General features: G+C 42.7%; 1 protein-coding gene across 1 annotated transcript; it reads left to right on the top strand.

The window, feature by feature from the left end:
• Window positions 1-227: 227 nt before the first annotated feature.
• On the top strand, window positions 228-12,512 carry maf1b (MAF1 homolog, negative regulator of RNA polymerase III b). The gene is made up of 8 exons (XM_023972882.2): window positions 228-736; window positions 2,167-2,255; window positions 9,051-9,179; window positions 9,454-9,616; window positions 10,755-10,876; window positions 10,970-11,089; window positions 11,537-11,629; window positions 11,790-12,512. Exons 2-8 carry the CDS (start codon window positions 2,173-2,175, stop codon window positions 11,812-11,814), a joined length of 735 nt encoding a protein of 244 aa, XP_023828650.1. The 5' UTR covers window positions 228-736; window positions 2,167-2,172; the 3' UTR covers window positions 11,815-12,512.
• The last annotated feature ends 7,064 nt before the right edge of the window (window positions 12,513-19,576 follow it).

The following is a 19,576-nucleotide window of genomic DNA, read 5'->3' as shown; positions in this document are numbered from 1 at the left end:
TTTGTTGTCGGAAGAATTGATGCATTTGACTTCCAACAGGGCCGTACATCGCCTGTCAATCTAGAATTATTAAACGACACACCATTTTGACCAATCATAACCATCAGTGGTTTATAACGACATGGCAGTCAGCCATTCAGAGCACTACAAAGCGACACTCAAAATAAGTAGGTGTGGTCTTTGACAATGAAAATGTACATCATGGTTTACAGTGGGCGGGAGTTAAATACAGTGGATTTATTACGTTTTCATCGACGCTGTTGTGTGGTTTGCCTTCAAATTATCAGTATTGCTAATCAAAAATTACACTGGGACTTTGCGAAGTAGACAGAAGCAGTGCAAGGGATCAAGTCGCTTCGAAAAGGAGACTTGATCTGACAGAAACTGTAACTAGCAAGCTAACGTTAGCTTATCTCGGTCAACGTAAATCTGTCGAAAGGGATGCCGCTGCAATCCAAGTCAGACGGATTCAGGGGTTCTTTGGACTTGATGTCGTCTCATTTAATCGGCATAAGAAGTTTTTCGATAAAAGCTTTAACGATAAATCAATCTCGTACGAGTATCTTTTTAAATTGCTGAAGTTTAGGAACTAACTGCTTTGACACAGTCAGTGCTTGCTAGCTAACTTGCATAACAACAACAAATCTGTGGCGCGTCCTCGCCCGCTAAGAGAAACATCATCAGTGAAATTGGTAAAGACATTTCAGTTTCACAAAGAGCGTCGACGTTATCTTTGGTAAGAAGAATGTTTATGTGAAATGTGTAGATTAGCTAGCTACTGTAGCCAACTACCTAGCAAGCAGGGGTTTAGTGGGGGAGGGGTCAGCTAGACAGAAAGGGGTTGGTCGTTTTGTTTACTTTCCACATTTCCCCACGGCCACGGGGTGCCCCCATGGAATTAGGAATTAGAATACTTAAGGATCTTTGGTTGCCCCCCTATCCTATGCTTATTAAATTGGCCAGTGGAATCAAACACTAAACAGTGCAATGTAACTAACTAATTTATCTCGGGGTGCAGCTACTGTATCTATAGCATTGAGCTTGGAGACTGTCCACCAGCCTGGTATCATAGACTAGACGTAACATAGTATGCGAAATCTGGGAAATCTAAAGTTAGTATGGTATTTTAAGTTTGGTATAGTTTTATGAGAGATGGATACTTAAGTAGAGTGGTTGGTCGGGGTGGATGGGTTGACATAATGCGAAGGTCTAGCAACCCCAAGGTTGCAAGTTCCAATCTCATCACAGACAACTTTAGCAACTGTTAAACATACTACTTTTTTATCTACTTTATAACTACTTAGCAAATTTAGCAAACATTTAAGCACCTAGTTAGAATTTGTAACATATTGTACATTTAGCAAATTCATAACATAATACGAATTGTAATTCATATCATATGAAATGGGTGATGGATTTCACAAACTGACAGTGGTGGAAAAAGTAACCAATTGTAATACTTGAGTAAAAGTAAAGACACCTTAATAGAAAATGACTCAAGTAAAAGTAAAGGTCACCCAGTAAAATTCTACTTGAGTAAAAAAAAAAAAATTAAGTTTGGGTTTAAATATACTTGCGTATCAAAAGTACAAATAATTTCAAATTACTTATATTAAGCAAACCAGATGGCACAATTTTTTTTTTAGATTTATGGATTGCCAGGGGCACACTCCGACACTCAGACTTAATTTACAAACAAAGCATTTGTGTTTAATGAGTGCCAGATCAGATGCAGTAGGGATGACCAGGGATTTTTATAGGTGTGTGAATTAGACCATTTTCCTGTCCTGCTAAGCATTCACAATGTTATAAGTACTTTTGGGTGTCAGAGAAAATGTATGGAGTAAAAAGTACATTATTTTCTTCAGGAATGTAGTGAAGTGAAAGTAAAACTCATCAAAAATATGAATAGTAAAGATATCCCCCCAAAAATACTTTAGTAGTACTTTAAAGTATTTTTACTTAAGTACTTTACACCACTGCAAACTAATACATACCTTACGAAAAGTAACATATTTTACTAAATGGAGTATCCCAGCTTTACATACAGAATAATACAAAAACATTTATTGCATACGCCCTGTTTTCCCACTAAGGAAGCCGTGAAAAAGTATTCTTGAATGTCTGATGGACTGTCTATTTTAACATTTCCCTTTCCTCTCACAGGCAGCAATGAAACTGTTAGAGAACAGCAGTTTTGAAGCCCTGAGCTCTCAACTCTGTGTTGAAACGGGAGAGTCTCGCATCCTTGGAAGGTAATTACCATAACAGCACTAGACCAGCATCATTAGTCGATCAAATTACCTCATATCTAATCACTTGTCACAAAGTGTTTTGTAAAGCCTGCGTTACTGTTGCATGACTAACACATACAGTACCATTCAAAAGTTAGGACGCACCTACTCATTCAAGTTTTTTATTTTTATTATTTACTATTTTCTACATTGTAGAATAATAGTGAAGACATCAACTATGAAGTAACACATGGAATCATGTAGTAACCAAAAAAGTGTTAAACAAATCAAAATATTTTATATTTGAGATTCTTCAAAGTAGCCACCCTTTGCCTTGATGACAGCTTTGCACACTTGTCACTCTCTCAACCAGCTTCATAAGGTAGTCACCTGGAATGCATTTCAATTAACAGGTGTGCCTTGTTTAGTTAATTTGTGGAATTTCTTTCCTTAATGCGTTTGAGACAATCAGTTGTGGCAAGATAGGGGTTGGTATACAGAAGATAGCCCTATTTGGTAAATGACCAAGTTCATATAATGGCAAGAACAGCTCAAATAAGCAAAGAGAAACGACAGTCCATCATTACTTTAAGACATGAAGGTCAATAAATACCGAAAATGTAAATTACTTTTAAAGTTTCTTCAAGTGCAGTCACAAAAACCATCAAGCGCTATGATGAAACTGGCTCTCATGAGGACCGCCACAGGAAAGGAAGACCCAGAGTCACCGCTGCTTCAAAGGATAAGTTCATTAGAGTTACCAGCCTCAGAAATTGCGGCCCAAATAAATGCTTCAGAGTTCAAGTAACAGACACATCTCAACATCAACTGCGTGAATCGGGCCTTCGTGGTAAAATTGCTGCAAAGAAACCACTACTAAAGGACACCAATAAGAAAAAGAGACTTGCTTGGGCCAAGAAACACGAGCAATGGACATTAGACCGGTGAAAATCTGTCCTTTGGTCTGATCACACGGTCTGTGATTTATTTAGAATTCAAGGCACACTTAACCAGCATGGCTACCACAGCATTCTGCAGCAATACGCAATACCATCTGGTTTGCCCTTAGTCCCACTATCATTTGTTTTTCAACAGAACAATGACCCAATACACCTCCAGGCTGTGTAAGGGCTATTTGACCAAGAAGGAGAGTGATGGAGTGCTGCTTCAGATGACTTGGCCTCCACAATCACCTGACCTCAACCCAATTGAGATGGTTTGGGATGAGTTGTACCGCAGAGTGAAGGAAAAGCAGCCAACAAATGGTCAACGTATTTGGGAACTCCTTCAAGACTGTTGGAAAAGCATTCCAGGTGATGCTATGAAAGCCAACTGACACTTACTCCTGAGGTGCTGACCTGTTGCACCCTCTACAACCACTGTGATTATTATCATTTGACCCTGTGGGTCATCTATGAAGGTTTGAATATCTTGGCCATGTAGTGTTATAATCTCCACCCCGGCACAGCCAGAAGAGGACTGGCCACCTCTCGGAGCCTTGGTCCCTTTCTAGGTTTCTTCCTAGGTTCCTGCCTTTCTAATGAGTTTTTCCTAGCCACCGTGCTTCTACATCTGCATTGCTTGCTGTTTGGGGTTTAGGCAACCCTGTTGTTTCTGTGTAGCACTTTGACATCGGCTGATGTAAAAAGGGCTTTATAAATACATTTGATTGATTGAAGCTGGTTGAGAGAATGCCAAGAGTGTGCAAAGCTGTCATCAAGGCGAAGGGTAGCTACTTTGACGGATATAAAATATATATATATTTTGTTTAACACTTTTGGTTGCTACATAATTCCATGTGTTATTTCATAGTTTCTTTACTAATATTCTACAATGTAAAAAATAAAATCTCTTGAATGAGTAGGTGTCCCAAACTTTTGAATGGGACTGTAGGTTCAAATTTTTAACCGTGACTAAATGTGCTGTCCTTTAGTAGGCCTGTGTGTGAACCGCAGGTGCATGGTGACAGATGGAACTGTAGGCTGCTACTACTACAGGATCAGCTGTTCATGGACCATAACACACCCCTCACCCTGCCTCCTCTGTGGATGGTGCATGCATTCTGTGCCTCTCTTCAGGGGTGTATTTCTTATTGGGTTAATAGGCTCTATTTTTAAAAGGCAAGCGTAACACTTTGAGGCTCTCTGGGAGCATCAACAAAACCATACAGCCTATGAAGGGTAAAGTCAAAGCTGAGGACACTGCATATGTAAAAACAGAGGTAAACAACAAACTGTCAGAATAATATGGTCAACTGAACTCCCACAGAGGTGTGTCTCTGTGCTAAAGATGTGGTGTAGGCTACCTAAAAAGTACCTGAGCAGGACCAGATGAGGCAATATTGGGTTTTATGCAATAGGATTGCCATAGGAATTGAGCCCTAATCCCCATCAAGCCCTGTAGTGATTACTGGTAATATGGACGATTTTGCTAAGGAGGTGTAATCGCTCAAAATGTATTGATCCCTTAGGATGGTGGATGAGTGTTGTGTTACGCAACGGGGGTAGATTTACTCAACTGCAGCAGGCATTGAGGTAACAGTAGGAGCAGTGATTTTACAAAGGACTGTAGGTTGTGGAACCAGTGGGAACGGTGGTGGTGACCCCTTTCATGGTTCTGACCCATGGGGCAGTCTGACCCAGGACAGGGTGTCCTCTAACAGGCCTTTGTGGCTATTTTTATACTGTAATGGAGAGTGGTATGGAGCATACACACACTCACAGCTGGGCACTGATGGTGTTTAGCCTGCTGCTTACTGGATTAGTATGGCCCATGATGGCAGCAGAGGCCAAGCTGGCACAATTTGACTCTGAGGCTGATTCTTTCCACCCCGCAAAAAAGCCAAAGTCTGCAATTACTCAGAAATATTCAACTATACCCATAATGATACAAAACAGAGCATGCAGTCACATGTTTGAGGTTCACATTCTATCATAGTTTTCCATAGAATGACTGTTTTTGGATAAAATGTTATATTTAACCAGGAAGTCTGTTACAAATAGGCCTACATACACAAGCAACTATCCTATATAGCAGGGGTGGGCAGACTTTTTGGCTCGAGGGCCACATCGGGATTTTGAAATCTGCATTTTTTTGGGGGACCAATTGTTTGTTAAAATCAAAATCGGGGTTTTCCCTTTTCACAATGCAGAAAGACTGCATTTAATCAGTGGACACCACTCATTTTTATTACAACACACCTGTCATTGTTTTCTTTACTGAAGTAGAGGTTTATTATTGTTAAAGGTACTGCATAGGTGTAAACATATTTTGTGAGATAGGACTTGTGTAGCAGAAATGTGCAGAAAGTAGTTTTGAATGCATTTTCTTGAAGGGAAACCATAAGTCTTGAACCTTTTTGGCAACATAGTGATATTCTTATACTAAACAATGAGGAATTAAACTACAAAATTCTAGTCTTCTCCCATTTTTTTTAACCATTGCCCCCACCCACAAGGTTTATAAATAAGATGGATACAAAACAAAAACGTGAAGAAAATAAATTGAGTGTAATTAGCACATATAGGACAGTATGTAAGTGTGTGTGCATGGACTTTGATACTTTGAGATGTATTTCTCACATGTGCAGCATATAGTATTTGTTTTACAGTCCTTCTTTGGGGGGCATAATTGGCATCTCCTCCTTTTGCCTGCTGCAGCCTCAGGTGGATCAGGACAAGATTCAGCCCCCTGAGCAGCTTTCACATGTGCTGCAGAGGCTGCTGTCCGGGGGAGACGCTCCCGTCTTTGAATGTGTGGGGTTACAAGTGCCTTTTCCAGCTTCTCTAGGAACAACCTCTTTTTCCACTTATCAGGCATCCAGGTAGGGTTGATCTTGTTCCATATCACGAAGGCATTGTATGAGGACACAATGATGTTATGGAAGATGACCAGGGGCCAGCAGAAAGTCATCCTCCTGCAGCTGTAAGTTCCAATCACCTTGTCCAGGTTGTCCATGCCTCCTTTGTTGTGGTTGTAGTCCAGGATGATGGCTGGTTTCCTGTCCTCACGATCACTTATCTCAGCCGTTTTGTGCAGTGTGCTCAGGAGGACCACATTCTTCTTCCTCTTTGGGAGGTAAGAAACTAGAGTGGTGGTGGGGGTGAAGGCAAACTTTGAGGTCTCTCTCCCCCTTGAGAGGAGTGCAGGGTGGAGCTCAGACTTGTTCTTTCTAACTGTGCCAACCATGGTGATCTTCCTCTTCAGGAGCTGCTGGCTGACTTCATAAGAAATAGTGACATTGTGCCCCTTCAGTCCATCTGTCACATTAAGCACAACCCGCATCCCCTGGTTCTTCTCCGGGCCTCCACTGGTCGGCTTCCCTGTGTGAACTTGCATCTTCCAATCGTAGCTGGATTGTGCATCACAGCCCACCCATATCTTGATGCCATACTTTGCTGGCTTGCTGGGCATATACTTCTGGAAAGGACAGCAACCTTTGGACAAAAGAGATAACAATCAGTAATTGGTATCAATGTCACAGAAAACAATCACAAGTCAATGATTTTACAGCAATACATAAAATGAACAGTGAAAATCACATTTCAGATATGAAAATAAAAATGTACCTCTGAATGGAACCAGTTGCTCATCCACTGTTACCTCAGGCCCAGGGTTGTAGAGGTATGGCAGATGCTCCACCCACTTCTCCCAGACCTCTCTTATGGCTGCCAGTTTCTCACACATTTTGCAGGTCTTGACTCGCGGTTATCAAATCGTAGCATTCTTGAGAAAGTGTGAAAGACTTTCAGTGGCATCTTGGCACGGAAAATCGCCCTTCCACTCTCTGCATCCCAGAGTCTACATGTAGCCTCACCTCGGGACCTATACACACCCGCTAAGATTAGCAGCCCTATGTAGGCACGCAGGTCAACCTCATCCATCCTTTTCCAGTTGTCTCCATATTTACGGAAACCCTTCAAATTTGTAATCTCCAGGAAGATTTTTTTCGATGGCTGGTGTGATGAACTTTTAGAATGTTGAGCCGATGTCCTGGGCATGGGCAACTGCATGTCTTGTGGGCCCTGGGGTCATCCTTATGACATTTTGTGCTGCCATCCTACCCTAGTTGTCATGGTGATGAAATATAACATGGTCCTTTTGTCAAAGAACAGCAAAAATGTCTTTCAGTTTGGGGGATTTCTTCCTCATCTGAAGATGATGCATTGTGCTCTGGGTTGTATTCTTCCCTGTCTTCTTTTTCAGATACCTCCTCCTCTTCTAAATCATTGTTCTCTTGTTCCTCCTGGGTATCTGAAAAAAAATCTGATCTACGACCTGTTGGGCACTGAAACGTGCACTTATGACTTCAGCAAAGAGAACCTTTTATAGCCTCTGACTGCATTCCCATTAGTAAACAATGTTTTCAATAAATGTTTATTTTGTCTGAAATTGTTTTTATTTTGTCTGAACTTGAGTCGTGTTTTTTTTTGTGGAGGGGAGATGCTGCACATGCACAATAAAGTGTTTGTTTTGTCTGAGTTCAATCAGTAGCACACACTCAATTTCTGTGTGTTTGTGGTGTGTAAATTATTTTATAACTGGCGGGTCAAAATTACCCTAAGACAATCTTTGTACCCCAGTGGTGTACAGCTTTCATGGAAATATGAACAAAGGTGATGTTTCACTTTTTCTAATTCTGGGGTCACGCTAGGAAAAGTCAAATTAATTTATGGGATTTTCTTTGCTGTTAAACATAGTGGCGGGTCATTTTTTACCCTTAAGACAACAACGGTTACGCTAAAGTGTACTGCTAGCTAACGTTAGCTGGCTGGCTCCTTAGCGGAGGTTATTATTCTTTTCCCAGAGCTGTTTTCTTTTCTAGTTAGAGGCTAATGTTAGGCATTTGTTTAACTAGCTAACGTTAGCTGGCTGACTTGTGACGTGTGTGTACAACAACCATTGAATATGGCCGGTGTCAGTAAATGTCTGCAAAAAAGTGTAATGAAATTGTTGCCAGTAGAGCTGGTTAGACTGTTTTATGTTATCCAGAGGTGAACAAATCATCGGCCAGTGCGTCTTGTGTGCGCTCTGAGAGCGCTCCGAGATGGGTGGGGCTAATGCTTTAGAGGGTGTGATCGATGCGGAATGGGTGTAGACAAAGAGCTCTTCACTAGATACCAAAACATTCAAAGGCCATTTTCTCAAAAGTGAGTTTACAAGTTGATCAACTTTCAAGGCAGAATTACTTTCCCATTGTTCCTCAAATGTAGTATATGACATACCATTTTGTAGCTCATTCTCTACTTTGATCCTATGTAAAAAAAAAAAAAAATATATATATATATATATATATATATATATATATATATATAAAAAAAAATACCAATTCACATTTTGCTACATAAGACCTACTCAATTCAGATGGTGAGTCCCATTTGTCTGTTAATGGAAACTAGGCCAGTCATGTGACACCCACCCACCTGACCTTTGCTCCTTCCTATAATTAGACTGGGCCACAGTGTGTCTCTGAGCCAGAGTTTGAGTTGCACAACCTCTTCTCTTGCATAACTAAGGTTGGGGGGAAAATAAACATGACCAGACCCTGCACGACTCCCTCAACCTAGTGCCATTCCATCCACATCCCTCAAATAGAACTCAAAGAAACAGACAACCAAGACTTGTTCAAAGCAATAAACACAAAGAAACATACAACGTGGGAGAGTCAGTAGATGAGATACTGTACGGTTTGTATTATTGAATTAGGGACATGATTAGTTCGAGACAATACCCATGTCCTCCGCAGTCATTAGATTAAAGGAATTCCACTTTTAATACAATGCCAACAGTTTAACTCAGGGTTTTGTCTCGCTTTAGGATCGAGAGCTACTCCTGCAAGATGGCTGGTGATGACAAGCACATGTTTAAGCAGTTCTGCCAGGAAGGGGAACCACATGTCCTAGAGGCCCTCTCGCCCCCCCAGTCCAGCGCCACCAGCCCACCCCAGTAAGTACCACAGCCACACAATGTTTGCATAACACAGGTCTGATCACTAGGAACGAAACAGATACCAATGGGGAGGGACTACCTGTTTTTGTTTTCCATTGTGAAACATTTTCCTACAGTGTGCACTAATGAATACTACTCTGTAGATACAACACCAGTATCACAATATCAGTCTTATGTGGCACATGAATGGAGAATAATATTTTTTACTTCCCAACCAAATAACTCCACTCTCTCCCTTGCGCTCTCTACTTATCGCCATTGTTTTGCACAGACTGGGGAAGAGCAGTGAGGATGGTGAGAACCCTCTGACTGACAAGTGTTGCAGGAAGACATTGTTCTACCTCATCACCACGCTCAACGAGTCATTCAGGCCCGACTACGACTTCAGTGCAGCTCGGGGCCACGAGTTCAGCCGGGAGCCCAGCCTCAACTGGGTCAGTAGCACTACCTCTGTTCCTCTCATGATTAGACCACGTTGGGATGACTTTAAACCAGCCCAATTAAAACGGCCGTTCAAGCCTAATTTCAGAATTGCTCACGTACTCATATACAGATGCTCTGAATCATTCCATCCAAGTCCCGGAAGCACATTGTTACTAAGCCTTACGCATAAGGGGGAGATGGTGAATTTTCTACAAGGGACTTATGGAATATCACAGGCTGTAAGATAGGTGTCAAGCTCAATTCCTGGAGGGCCGTGTGTCTGCTGGTTCCTTTTTATCACCTTTCAGTTTGTCTAATTAAGACCTCGACAACCAAGTGACTTATCAATAACCTTTTAACTATAACCTAACTAATAAATAATCTTAGTTGATCAATCAAGTACAACGGAGGACCTTCAGGAATTGAGTTTGACACCGCTGTGAAGGCCTTTGCAGACTTGTACGATTTTAGCCGTAGGCTCTGGCAAAGTTGTGTGTCAGATTTTGTTTTGCCTTTGTCGTGTAGTGTGTGGCTAGTGTTACGAGCCGATCCCGGTGACTGACCAATAGGAACACGAGTATGCACACAATAATACGATTATTGTGAATAGTCAAATTTGTATAATAGTTTGAAACTTTTACATGCTGTGCAAGAATAATGATTTCCCTAATAATCATCATGTTTAGGCTACCCGATGGGATTTTGAGGAATGCACAAAATCGCCAGTCAAAATAAAACGTTCTACCACAGCGACCATGTTACTTTGGGGAAGCCTATTTCTGAGTTCGGACAAATAAAGTTTGTATGAGCTTTTTGTAAGATGTATTCTTTGTTTTTTCAAACTCACTTCACTCGCGCATAAGCATAGAGTGAGGCTTTCGCTGATGGTGTCGGCACATGCACAGGGCAAATACACCGCTGCAGTTGACAGCCTATGTCTGCTGACGTAGCCTCGCAAGCCAATTGCAGACCTGAAGAAAGTCGTACGATCTGGCCAGGTTGATAATCAAGATTTTAATTTGGTGACGTTGCACAGTGACGTGATAATCGTAGAAGTCTGAATCCGACGTACAGCAAAGGCCTTAAGAGGTCTATTCATCTGTAAGGAGAATGAGACGTTGTAATGATTGTGTGCCGTGCCTCCGCCAGGTGGCGAATGCAGTAAACGGCAGCCTGTACTCATCAGTTGGAGTGGAGTTCAACTCCCTGGGGCCTGAGCTGTGGAACTTCATCGACCAGGAAATTAGCCTGCAGGAATGTGACATATACAGGTGTGTGTGTGAAGGTACATGTACAGTATGTTTTCTGATTCTTGTTTGCTACCAGTATATGAAGTATATTTATATGTCCCTCTTTGTCCTCAGCTACAACCCTGACCTGGACTCCGACCCCTTTGGGGAGGAAGGCAGCCTCTGGTCCTTCAACTACTTCTTCTACAACAAGAGGCTGAAGAGGATTGTGTTCTTCACCTGTCGTTCCGTCAGGTGAGCAGCCACAGCAGACCTCACTCTGTCTCCATGCAATCTTTGACAAAACATATGGGTTTGTTAGTTCTACAGCCAGTATGAAATAGTTGGTGGCCTGTGGATGAATTTCTATGGTCCATGTATGTTATAAAATCAGAAAATCTGTCTTGCGTTGCTGGTATGAATTGCTCACACCAAACCAGCATATTCTACTGGTTTTGGGGGGTGGCTTTCACTATACAGCAGCAGGAGTTGATTGGGCTTGATGTGCCGAGGCAGCTTGTACACAACCCAAAGCCTGTCTGGTCTCATGTGGTATGGGAGTGTAATCCATTACCAGGAGGACGAAAGGCTAGGGAAGGGGACCGAACAGATCAACTCCAAAAGCAATCTGTCAACCAGAGAAAACCGATGTACCGGTATGTTTGAATAAGGAGTCATGATATTTCTGCTTTATTTCCAAAGTGTCCTGAGTGGGTACGGCCGCGGTTGTCTTGACAATGAGTTGGACATGGAGCTGGATGATGATGAGGAGATAGAGGGATTCACTGAGGACAGGTGGGATCGTGTTACCATAATAATGTTGCTACCGGCTTATACTCTAGTGCACAAATGGGCCTGTCTTACATATATACTTTTATCAGTGCATGGGGTTGCATGTGTGTTTTGTCTAGATAGAGACATGATTGACACTACCTTGTTCTCTCCTTGCCTGCAGGTTCCCCAAAGCTCTCTGTGTCTAACGCTCTCCCGATGGAAGACGAGCCCATGCAGGCCAAATATGTAGGCCTATACATCCTCCCCGTTTGTTTTCTTTTCATCAGTTTTTTTCCCCCTCTTTCTCAATGTTTTGTAGAGCCTGACCCAGAAAGGCATTTGCGCATTTAGAGGAAGGATATCCCCGACAAGTGCATGTTTCACATCAGCTGGATCAAAACCATACCGTGAAGGACATTTTTGAAATGCCCATGGTATCTAGTCTCCCTTTTACTGTGATCTTTATCCTCCATCATGGTCCCTGACTTAAGAACTGACCCTATGCCTGGTCATTTGATGGAAGGACCTTCCTCTGAACCGCAAGGCCTTTCGAACAACATCCTCGACTCCAAACCAGCCTCTGCTTGGACGCTGGACTCTGATAGAAACCCTCCCAAGACCTATTGGACTGGTCTTGGAGGTTTATGGTCAAGAGAGACCATGGAGTGCTAACCCTGACAAGCACATTTTCTCTTATTGAAGATCCCAGCAAATGTCAGTGGAGATGATTAAGTCCACAGTTCAACGCTAATTCACTAATGAAAGGGGAGGGGCTAATTACATCAACGTGTAGGTCCAATCTCACGCTGCCACACTAGGTAAAGGGTGGTACAACGAGAGCCAATCCGATTGAGTCTATCCAGCTGATTTCCATTTGTGACTGCTTCCTCCTAGGCGTGGCTTTTATGTTCGACAGTGACGTTACTGTGAGAACTGAACTTTCATAGCACTGTTTTGAAACATGCAGCATTAGTAGTGGAACCTTGTAATATGTTATGTTGAATCTACTGCAAAAATAATCTTATCTACTGCACACGACCTTCTGTGGATGTGAAATTGAGATGGCACTGCCAAAGAGCAATACAACATATCACTTTCATGAGACTCACGTCTATCAATAACCATATTCCCTCTGCATAATGTTTCCTCAATCATGTCGTAAAACCTGTACCCATATTCCACTGCTACAATCGAACACATCCATTTATTTTATGCTCTGTTAAACTTGAAAGGCTTTGGTTTTAAGAGCAACTGAATGTAATGAATGCGGGCAGCAAAGTCAGTGATATTTCCAGTAATTGTTAATGTTCTACAGTATTTTTAGATCAAAATACCCTATGTTCAGTACCTGTTTTGATTTAAACTGTGAATGAAGGCCTCCCGGGTGGCGCAGTGGTCGAGGGCACTGCAGCACTAGCTGTGCCACCAGAGACTCTGGGTTCGCGCCCAGGCTCTGTCGCAGCCGGCCGCGACCGGTAAGTCCGTGGGGCGACGCACAATTGGCCTAGCGACGTCCGGGTTAGGGAGGGTTTGGCCGGTAGGGACATCCTTGTCCCATCGCGCACCAGCGACTCCTGTGGCGGGCCGTGCGCAGTGCACGCTATCCAAGGTCGCCAGGTGCACAGTGTTTCTTCCGACACATTGGTGCGGCTGGCTTCCGGGTTGGATGCGCGCTGTGTTTAAAGAAGCAGTGCGGCTTGGTTGGGTTGTGTTTCGGAGGACGCATGGCTTTCGACCTTCGTCTCTCCCGAGCACGTACGGGAGTTGTAGCGATGAGACAAGATAGTAACTACTAACAATTGGATACCACGAAATTGGGGGGGAAAAGGGGGGGAAATTAATTAAAAAACTGAATGAAGTTGTTTGAACCAAAATGTCTTGTCAGAGAGGAGTGGACACAGGGAACATAATTACTAATTAAAATGGTTTGAACAGTAATGACTTGTGATACAAGATGAGAGAATGTGTCTTTACACTTATGAAAAGGTATAACTAAAATTGTTCCTATGGACATTGAGTGGAGCCTGACCTTTGCATCAAAAACACTTGCACATTTTAACCACTTAATGAATGTGGAAACTACAACTATTAAAATAAGTCATAAATAGCTGACTTCAGTCAAATCATAGCAGGGTGAGACAATCTTTGTAGACAGTGTTCATCAGTCTGATGTTCCAGGTGATTCAGTATCTAGGTCTGGTTTACTCAGAAAGGTAGAGAACTCGTATCCCCCCTGATTATAGCGTCTGCACATGAGCAGTGCTATTGAGCCCTTCTCCATTTTGTAGTCAATTTATTTTTCCTTCGCTGAGTTGGTAAACAAGCTGAAAAGGTATATACTGCCATATGGAGCATTTGAACAGGTATAAAGCCAAGGTTTGAGATTTACTGCCAGCTGATCCCTCCTGATGAGCTGAATGGAATTATGTAATCCTTCTTTAACCCATGGAAAGTCCCACCCAGTTGAATACTTAAAAAAATGGTGAAAGTCCTCAATGGCAGTGCCCATGCTAAAACAGGCTTTTGGGCACTAGAGTCCTCTATCATTCTCCATGGGTTTAGTGAGCTCTTTATGGCAATAGTCACATGATGATCCACCTCCACGCTGTCTCTTGGGGTAGGCCCAGCAATGCTCAATCCATTTTATTCAATCAGGAAAGAGGCAGAGAACAAAGGCCTCAAAACAATGGTAAACTTTCATAAAATGATTGGAATGGCACAATAAATAATTATCACCAGTGATTTACCTTTTAAATGTTCTTAAAAATAGGTAAATGTCACCTTGATCTTGAAGACTGGAGCAAAAGCAGGTAGGATCAGGGAAGAAAAGGACCAGGGCCAGAAAGTCCAGAAGCAGGACTGGGGGAAGAGGACACCAAACCAGGCAAGTAGAGGTTGACTTAAGACAGCTGGATGATAAATAGAGGGGCTCAGGACCCCTCATGCAGTGGGGATGAAGCTGGATGATAAATAGAGGGGCTCAGGACCCCTCATGCAGTGGGGATGAAGCAGCAAACAGAAACATGCACTCCCTGCACACGTACGCAAGGGCGTTCTCCTTCCTCCCTCTGTGACCTGAGTGAAGCCAATGCAGCTGCTAAGGCACAGGTATAAAACTCATTCCACGGAAGGCTGAGTGTCTGCGGGTTTCTGCTCTGCCCTTGATTGATAAATTAAGGTCACTAATTAGTAAGGAACTCCACACACCTTGTTGTCTACGGCTTAATTGAAAGGATAAACCAAAAATCTGCAGACAGAAGGCCTAGGCAATTCCAGTCCTCGTGGGCCTGATTGGTGTTACACTTTTCCCCCATCCCTAGCAAACAGCTGATTTAGACTAATTGCATTCTATAATGATGATCATGATTAGTTGATTATTGGAGTCAGGTGTGTTAGCTAGGGCAAAAGTGTGACAACAATCAGGCCCCGAGAACTAGTTGCCCAGGCCTGCTGACTATACCCTCCATGGAATGCGTTTGACACCCCTGCGCTAAGGGCACAAGTAGCTCACTACACATTAACACAAGGATGGAGGGCTCCAGTTTTCTGCTCCTTCCTCCCTGTGTGAACTTAGTGAAGCCAATGCAAGCGCTAAAGGCACAAGTAGCTCACTATACATCAACACAGTGAAAGAAGTCTCCAAGTTGCTGCTCGTTCTCCCCTGTGTGACCTGAGTGAAGCCAATGCAGCCTCTAAGGCAGGGTTTTCCAACCCTCACCTCTGAGTTTTAACCCTAAACTGGCACACCTGATTCAATTAGTCAACTAATCATCAAGTCTTTGACTAATTGACTAATTAATCAGGTGTGCCAGTTTAGCGTTAAAACTCAAACGTGAAACGTCTGAGGGGGGCAAGGAGAGGGTTAGGGGAAACCCTGCTCTAAGGGACCACACACACACTGAATGTGGATCTCCCGCCATTTGTTCATTGCTGTGTGGTTTAGGGATCACCCACTGGTGGATCTCTGATTGCTGACATTTTTGCTGTAGAATTGGTTTGCGCTTCCTTTGCAAATTACAGCCAGCTCTCTGTTCAGAGGTGCTAAGTACTCTCACCTCTGAGCCTTAAGGGCACAAATAGCTCACTACACATCAACACAGTGAAAAAAAGGCTCCAAGTTGCTTCTCCTTCCTAGTTAGCAAAGCTTAGCTAACTACCTATGCGTAATCATCCAGCAGAATTTATGTATCCAAAAAAGCTAAACAAATTGCATGACAAACATACTTTCTCCCTTGTTGACGTTTTTGACCTACTACACGTTGTGTCTTTCACTGCTATTTTCATGTCTGAATTTTGCACATTGGCCGCCTTCTCAACACCGCTCTGCGCACTGTTACATGATATCTTCTTGTTTGGTATGGCGGTCCGCAAACAAATATTGTATTGGCTGTGTGTCAGCCTACTATTCTGTAGTATGAATTCATTACACTTTGTGAAACATTGCCTTACCAACTAACCTCACCACTATTCCACTACTTTGGCCCTGTCTGATCCTACTCCAGGCCAGCAGCCTGGGAGGGGACACTATCTTTCGAAACATCTTGCAACTATTCTGCAGTAAAATCTCATACACCCAAGTACTTCTCTGCAGCTGCCACCACAACATCTATCATCTATGATTTACGTTTCATTCCTGCAGTACAATTGACACCATGGCTATGAAGGCCCCCCCGCCCCCCACCAAAAACAACAACTTTGAAGCACATGTTATTTTTAATCCCCCTCTATTGGCCTCGGCCTACTCACATAGATCCTCTTAGGATCCCTCACCCTGGACCCATCTTCCTCTACTACTTTCTTCACTGCCTCAGCACACGACACCTTCTGCACTACTCTGATCCTGGCAACCTCAACCTGCCTGTCTCTCACCGGACACCTCTAATCATCAGCACTTACAGTTTACACACACAACTTTACCCACTGATACTACACATTCCTTTGTCTCATGTCCTCCTGCACACTTCTCACATCTAGGAATCTCCCCCCAACACACTGCTGACACATGACCATAAGTTTGACACCTAAAACACTGTAATGGATTTGGGACAAAAGCTCTCATGGGATAACTGACACAGCCTAACATGACTTTATCTGGTAAAGACTCTGCATCAAAATTCAGAAGTACAGACCGGGTCTTCTCTGTTTCACCACGGTCTGGGACGCACCAAATTGTGGGAGTCACAGACACCGTGAATGTTCAACGTCAGTTGATCCTCCTCAACACTTAACGCCACACCAGGTATCCCTCCTTTCAACGGCGCTCGAGGTCGTTGTTATTTCTAGTGTGATGGACAGATCTCGACATGATGCCTTAATTCCTGGTATAAATAAATAATAGCACCAATGCATCCCATCCAAAAGTGAGAATATTCCTCAACAGTGAAAGCCTTGCAAGGTTACATGATGGAACAAGAGTTTGTCTTATGACCTTTTTAAGTGCATTTATAAACCATTATTCAACCAAGCTTAATAGGCCTAGAGTTTGACAAGCACAAATGACTATTATACAATTTTAACAATAACTGTTTATCAATGTGTACATTTTATTTATTTATTGATGGTTAAAGTAATTAACCCATTGTCAAATGCACCATTAAAAGCAGTCGACTCTACGGAGACCACAGTATAGGCTAGTAAACAGCTAAGCTACACACAATGAAAGCTAGCTACATACAACAAAAGCAGTAGTTTGCGCTACTGGGTCCACAGGCAGTACAGCCTAGGCTACTATAGAACACACAAACTTGTAGACGGTGTTACTAACATTATCTAAAAAGACCGATACACACAATAAAAGCTAAAGTGTGCGATACTGAGATCACATGCCGCCTAATAGTAGACAGCTAAAGGCCTAGTAGTAGACAGCTAAAGGCCTAGTAGTAGACAGCTAAAGGCCTAGTAGTAGACAGCTGGCATAATGTAAGCTACAATAAAAGCAGTAGTCCGCGCTCCTGAGACCACAGAGTGAGTAAGATTTCCAAAGTATATTACATATCATAGCAAATAACTTAGAGCAGAATGTCCTACCAGACAAATCCCACATTTGCTCATGGCTAGATTGGCTGAGAGATAGTAGGCTTACTGACTGAGTTGGTGATACAGACAAGACTTTAAGGTCACCTCTTCAGTGTCTCTCTTCAGTGACACCGTAGCCATATCATCCTCACTTGTGGTCTAAGAGAGCTTCATGTCTGATCCTAAAAGAGACCGAATGTGTGCTGTTGTTTTTTTGGGGGACTTTGGAACAAACATCACAGCTTGCTTTATAAACACTCACTGTTTGAATATTATGCTACAAGTGTCAGTGGAAGGTCTAGTCCTATTGGATGGAGATGGAATCATGACCCTGAGTTGCCATAAGAGTTAACATGACAACGACCAAAGTAGCCACCCTTTGCCTTGATGACAGCTTTGCGCAATCTTGGCATTCTCTCAACCAGCTTCACCTGGAATGCTTTTCCTACAGTCTTGAAGGAGTTCCCACATATGCTGTGCACTTGTTGGCTGCTTTTTCTTCACTCTGCAGTCTAACTCATCCCAAACCATCTCAATTGGGTAGTGATGCAGCACAACAGCCTAATGACCAAACAATTGACCAGTCAACTAATTAGGATCAGCCCTACTACATTCCACCCAAAGGACTGGATCCTAATTTGCTTTTAACTGGAAGCCAAGAGAGATTAAGATACATTCAGTTGACATTTATATGGATAGAGCAATGAAGATCTAATCTGACAGCCCTGTTATGAGCGAGTTGGAGCTTTTTATTTAATGTATTTTGCGCAGATATTTTGCTCCATATGACTGGACAGTACTCTAGGTGTGATAGAACCAAAGCTTGAATCACCCGATTCAGAGTGGTGGATGTCACATACTCAGAATTGTCATGGCAATGCCCGTAAAAAAATTAAAGGAAAGCTGCACACTCTAGGAGCTCAGATGGAATAATTTAATAACCAATGTTACGACAGCCAAGCTGTCTTCATCAGGGTTTCAGACAGCTTATTCAATTATTGCATCTGAGCTCTACTTATCAGTTTCAAGTCCTCTAGCCAATACCTCGCCTAAACAGGTGTGTGTTTCTTCCGCCTCCAGAATGGCAATGCCCTTACCCATTTTAATTACAATGTTATCTACAGTGCATTCAGAAAGTATTCAGACCCCTTGACTTTTTCCACATTTTGTTGTTACAGCCTTATTCTAAAATGGATTCAATAGTTTTTATCCGCTCATTAATCTACACACAATACCCCATAATGAAAAAGCAAAAACAGGTTATTAGAAATGTTTGTATTAAAAATAAACAGAAATATCACATTTACATAAGTATTCAGACCCTTCAGTACTTTTGTTGATGCACCTTTGGCAGCGATTACAGCCTCAAGTCTTCTTGGGTATGACGCTACAAGCTTGGCACACCTGTATTTGAGGAGTTTCTTCCATTCTTCTCTGCGGATCCTCTCAAGCTCTGGCAGGTTGGATGGGAAGTGTTGCTGCACAGCTCTTTTCACTCAAGGACATTGAGACTTGTCCTGAAGCCAGTCCCGCATTGCCTTGGCTGTGTGCTTAGGATCATTGTCCTGTTGGAAGGTGAACCTTCACCCCAGTCTGAGGTCCTGAGCAGGTTTTCATCAAGAATCTCTGTACTTTGCTCTGTTCATCTTTCCCTCGATCTTGACTAGTCTCCCAGTCCCTGCCGCTGAAAAACATCCCCATAGCATGATGTGGCAGGTAGCCTAGTGGTTAGAGCGTTGGGCCAGTAAACGAAAGGTTGCTAGATTGAATACCCGAGCTAGTAAAAATCTGTCGTTCTGCCCCTGAACAAGGCAGTTAACCCACTGTTCCTAGGCCATCATTGTAAATAAGAATTTGTTCTTAACTGACTTGCCTAGTTTAAATAAAGGATAAATAAATGCTGCCACCACCGTGCTTCACTGTAGGGATGCTTGCCAGGTTTCCTCAAGATTC

Source organism: Salvelinus sp. IW2-2015, linkage group LG27 (assembly GCF_002910315.2).
Source record: "Salvelinus sp. IW2-2015 linkage group LG27, ASM291031v2, whole genome shotgun sequence".
NCBI lineage: Eukaryota > Metazoa > Chordata > Actinopteri > Salmoniformes > Salmonidae > Salvelinus > Salvelinus sp. IW2-2015.
The sequence above is the reverse complement of the archived record's forward strand: the minus strand, read 5'-3'. Positions and strand labels throughout refer to the sequence as shown.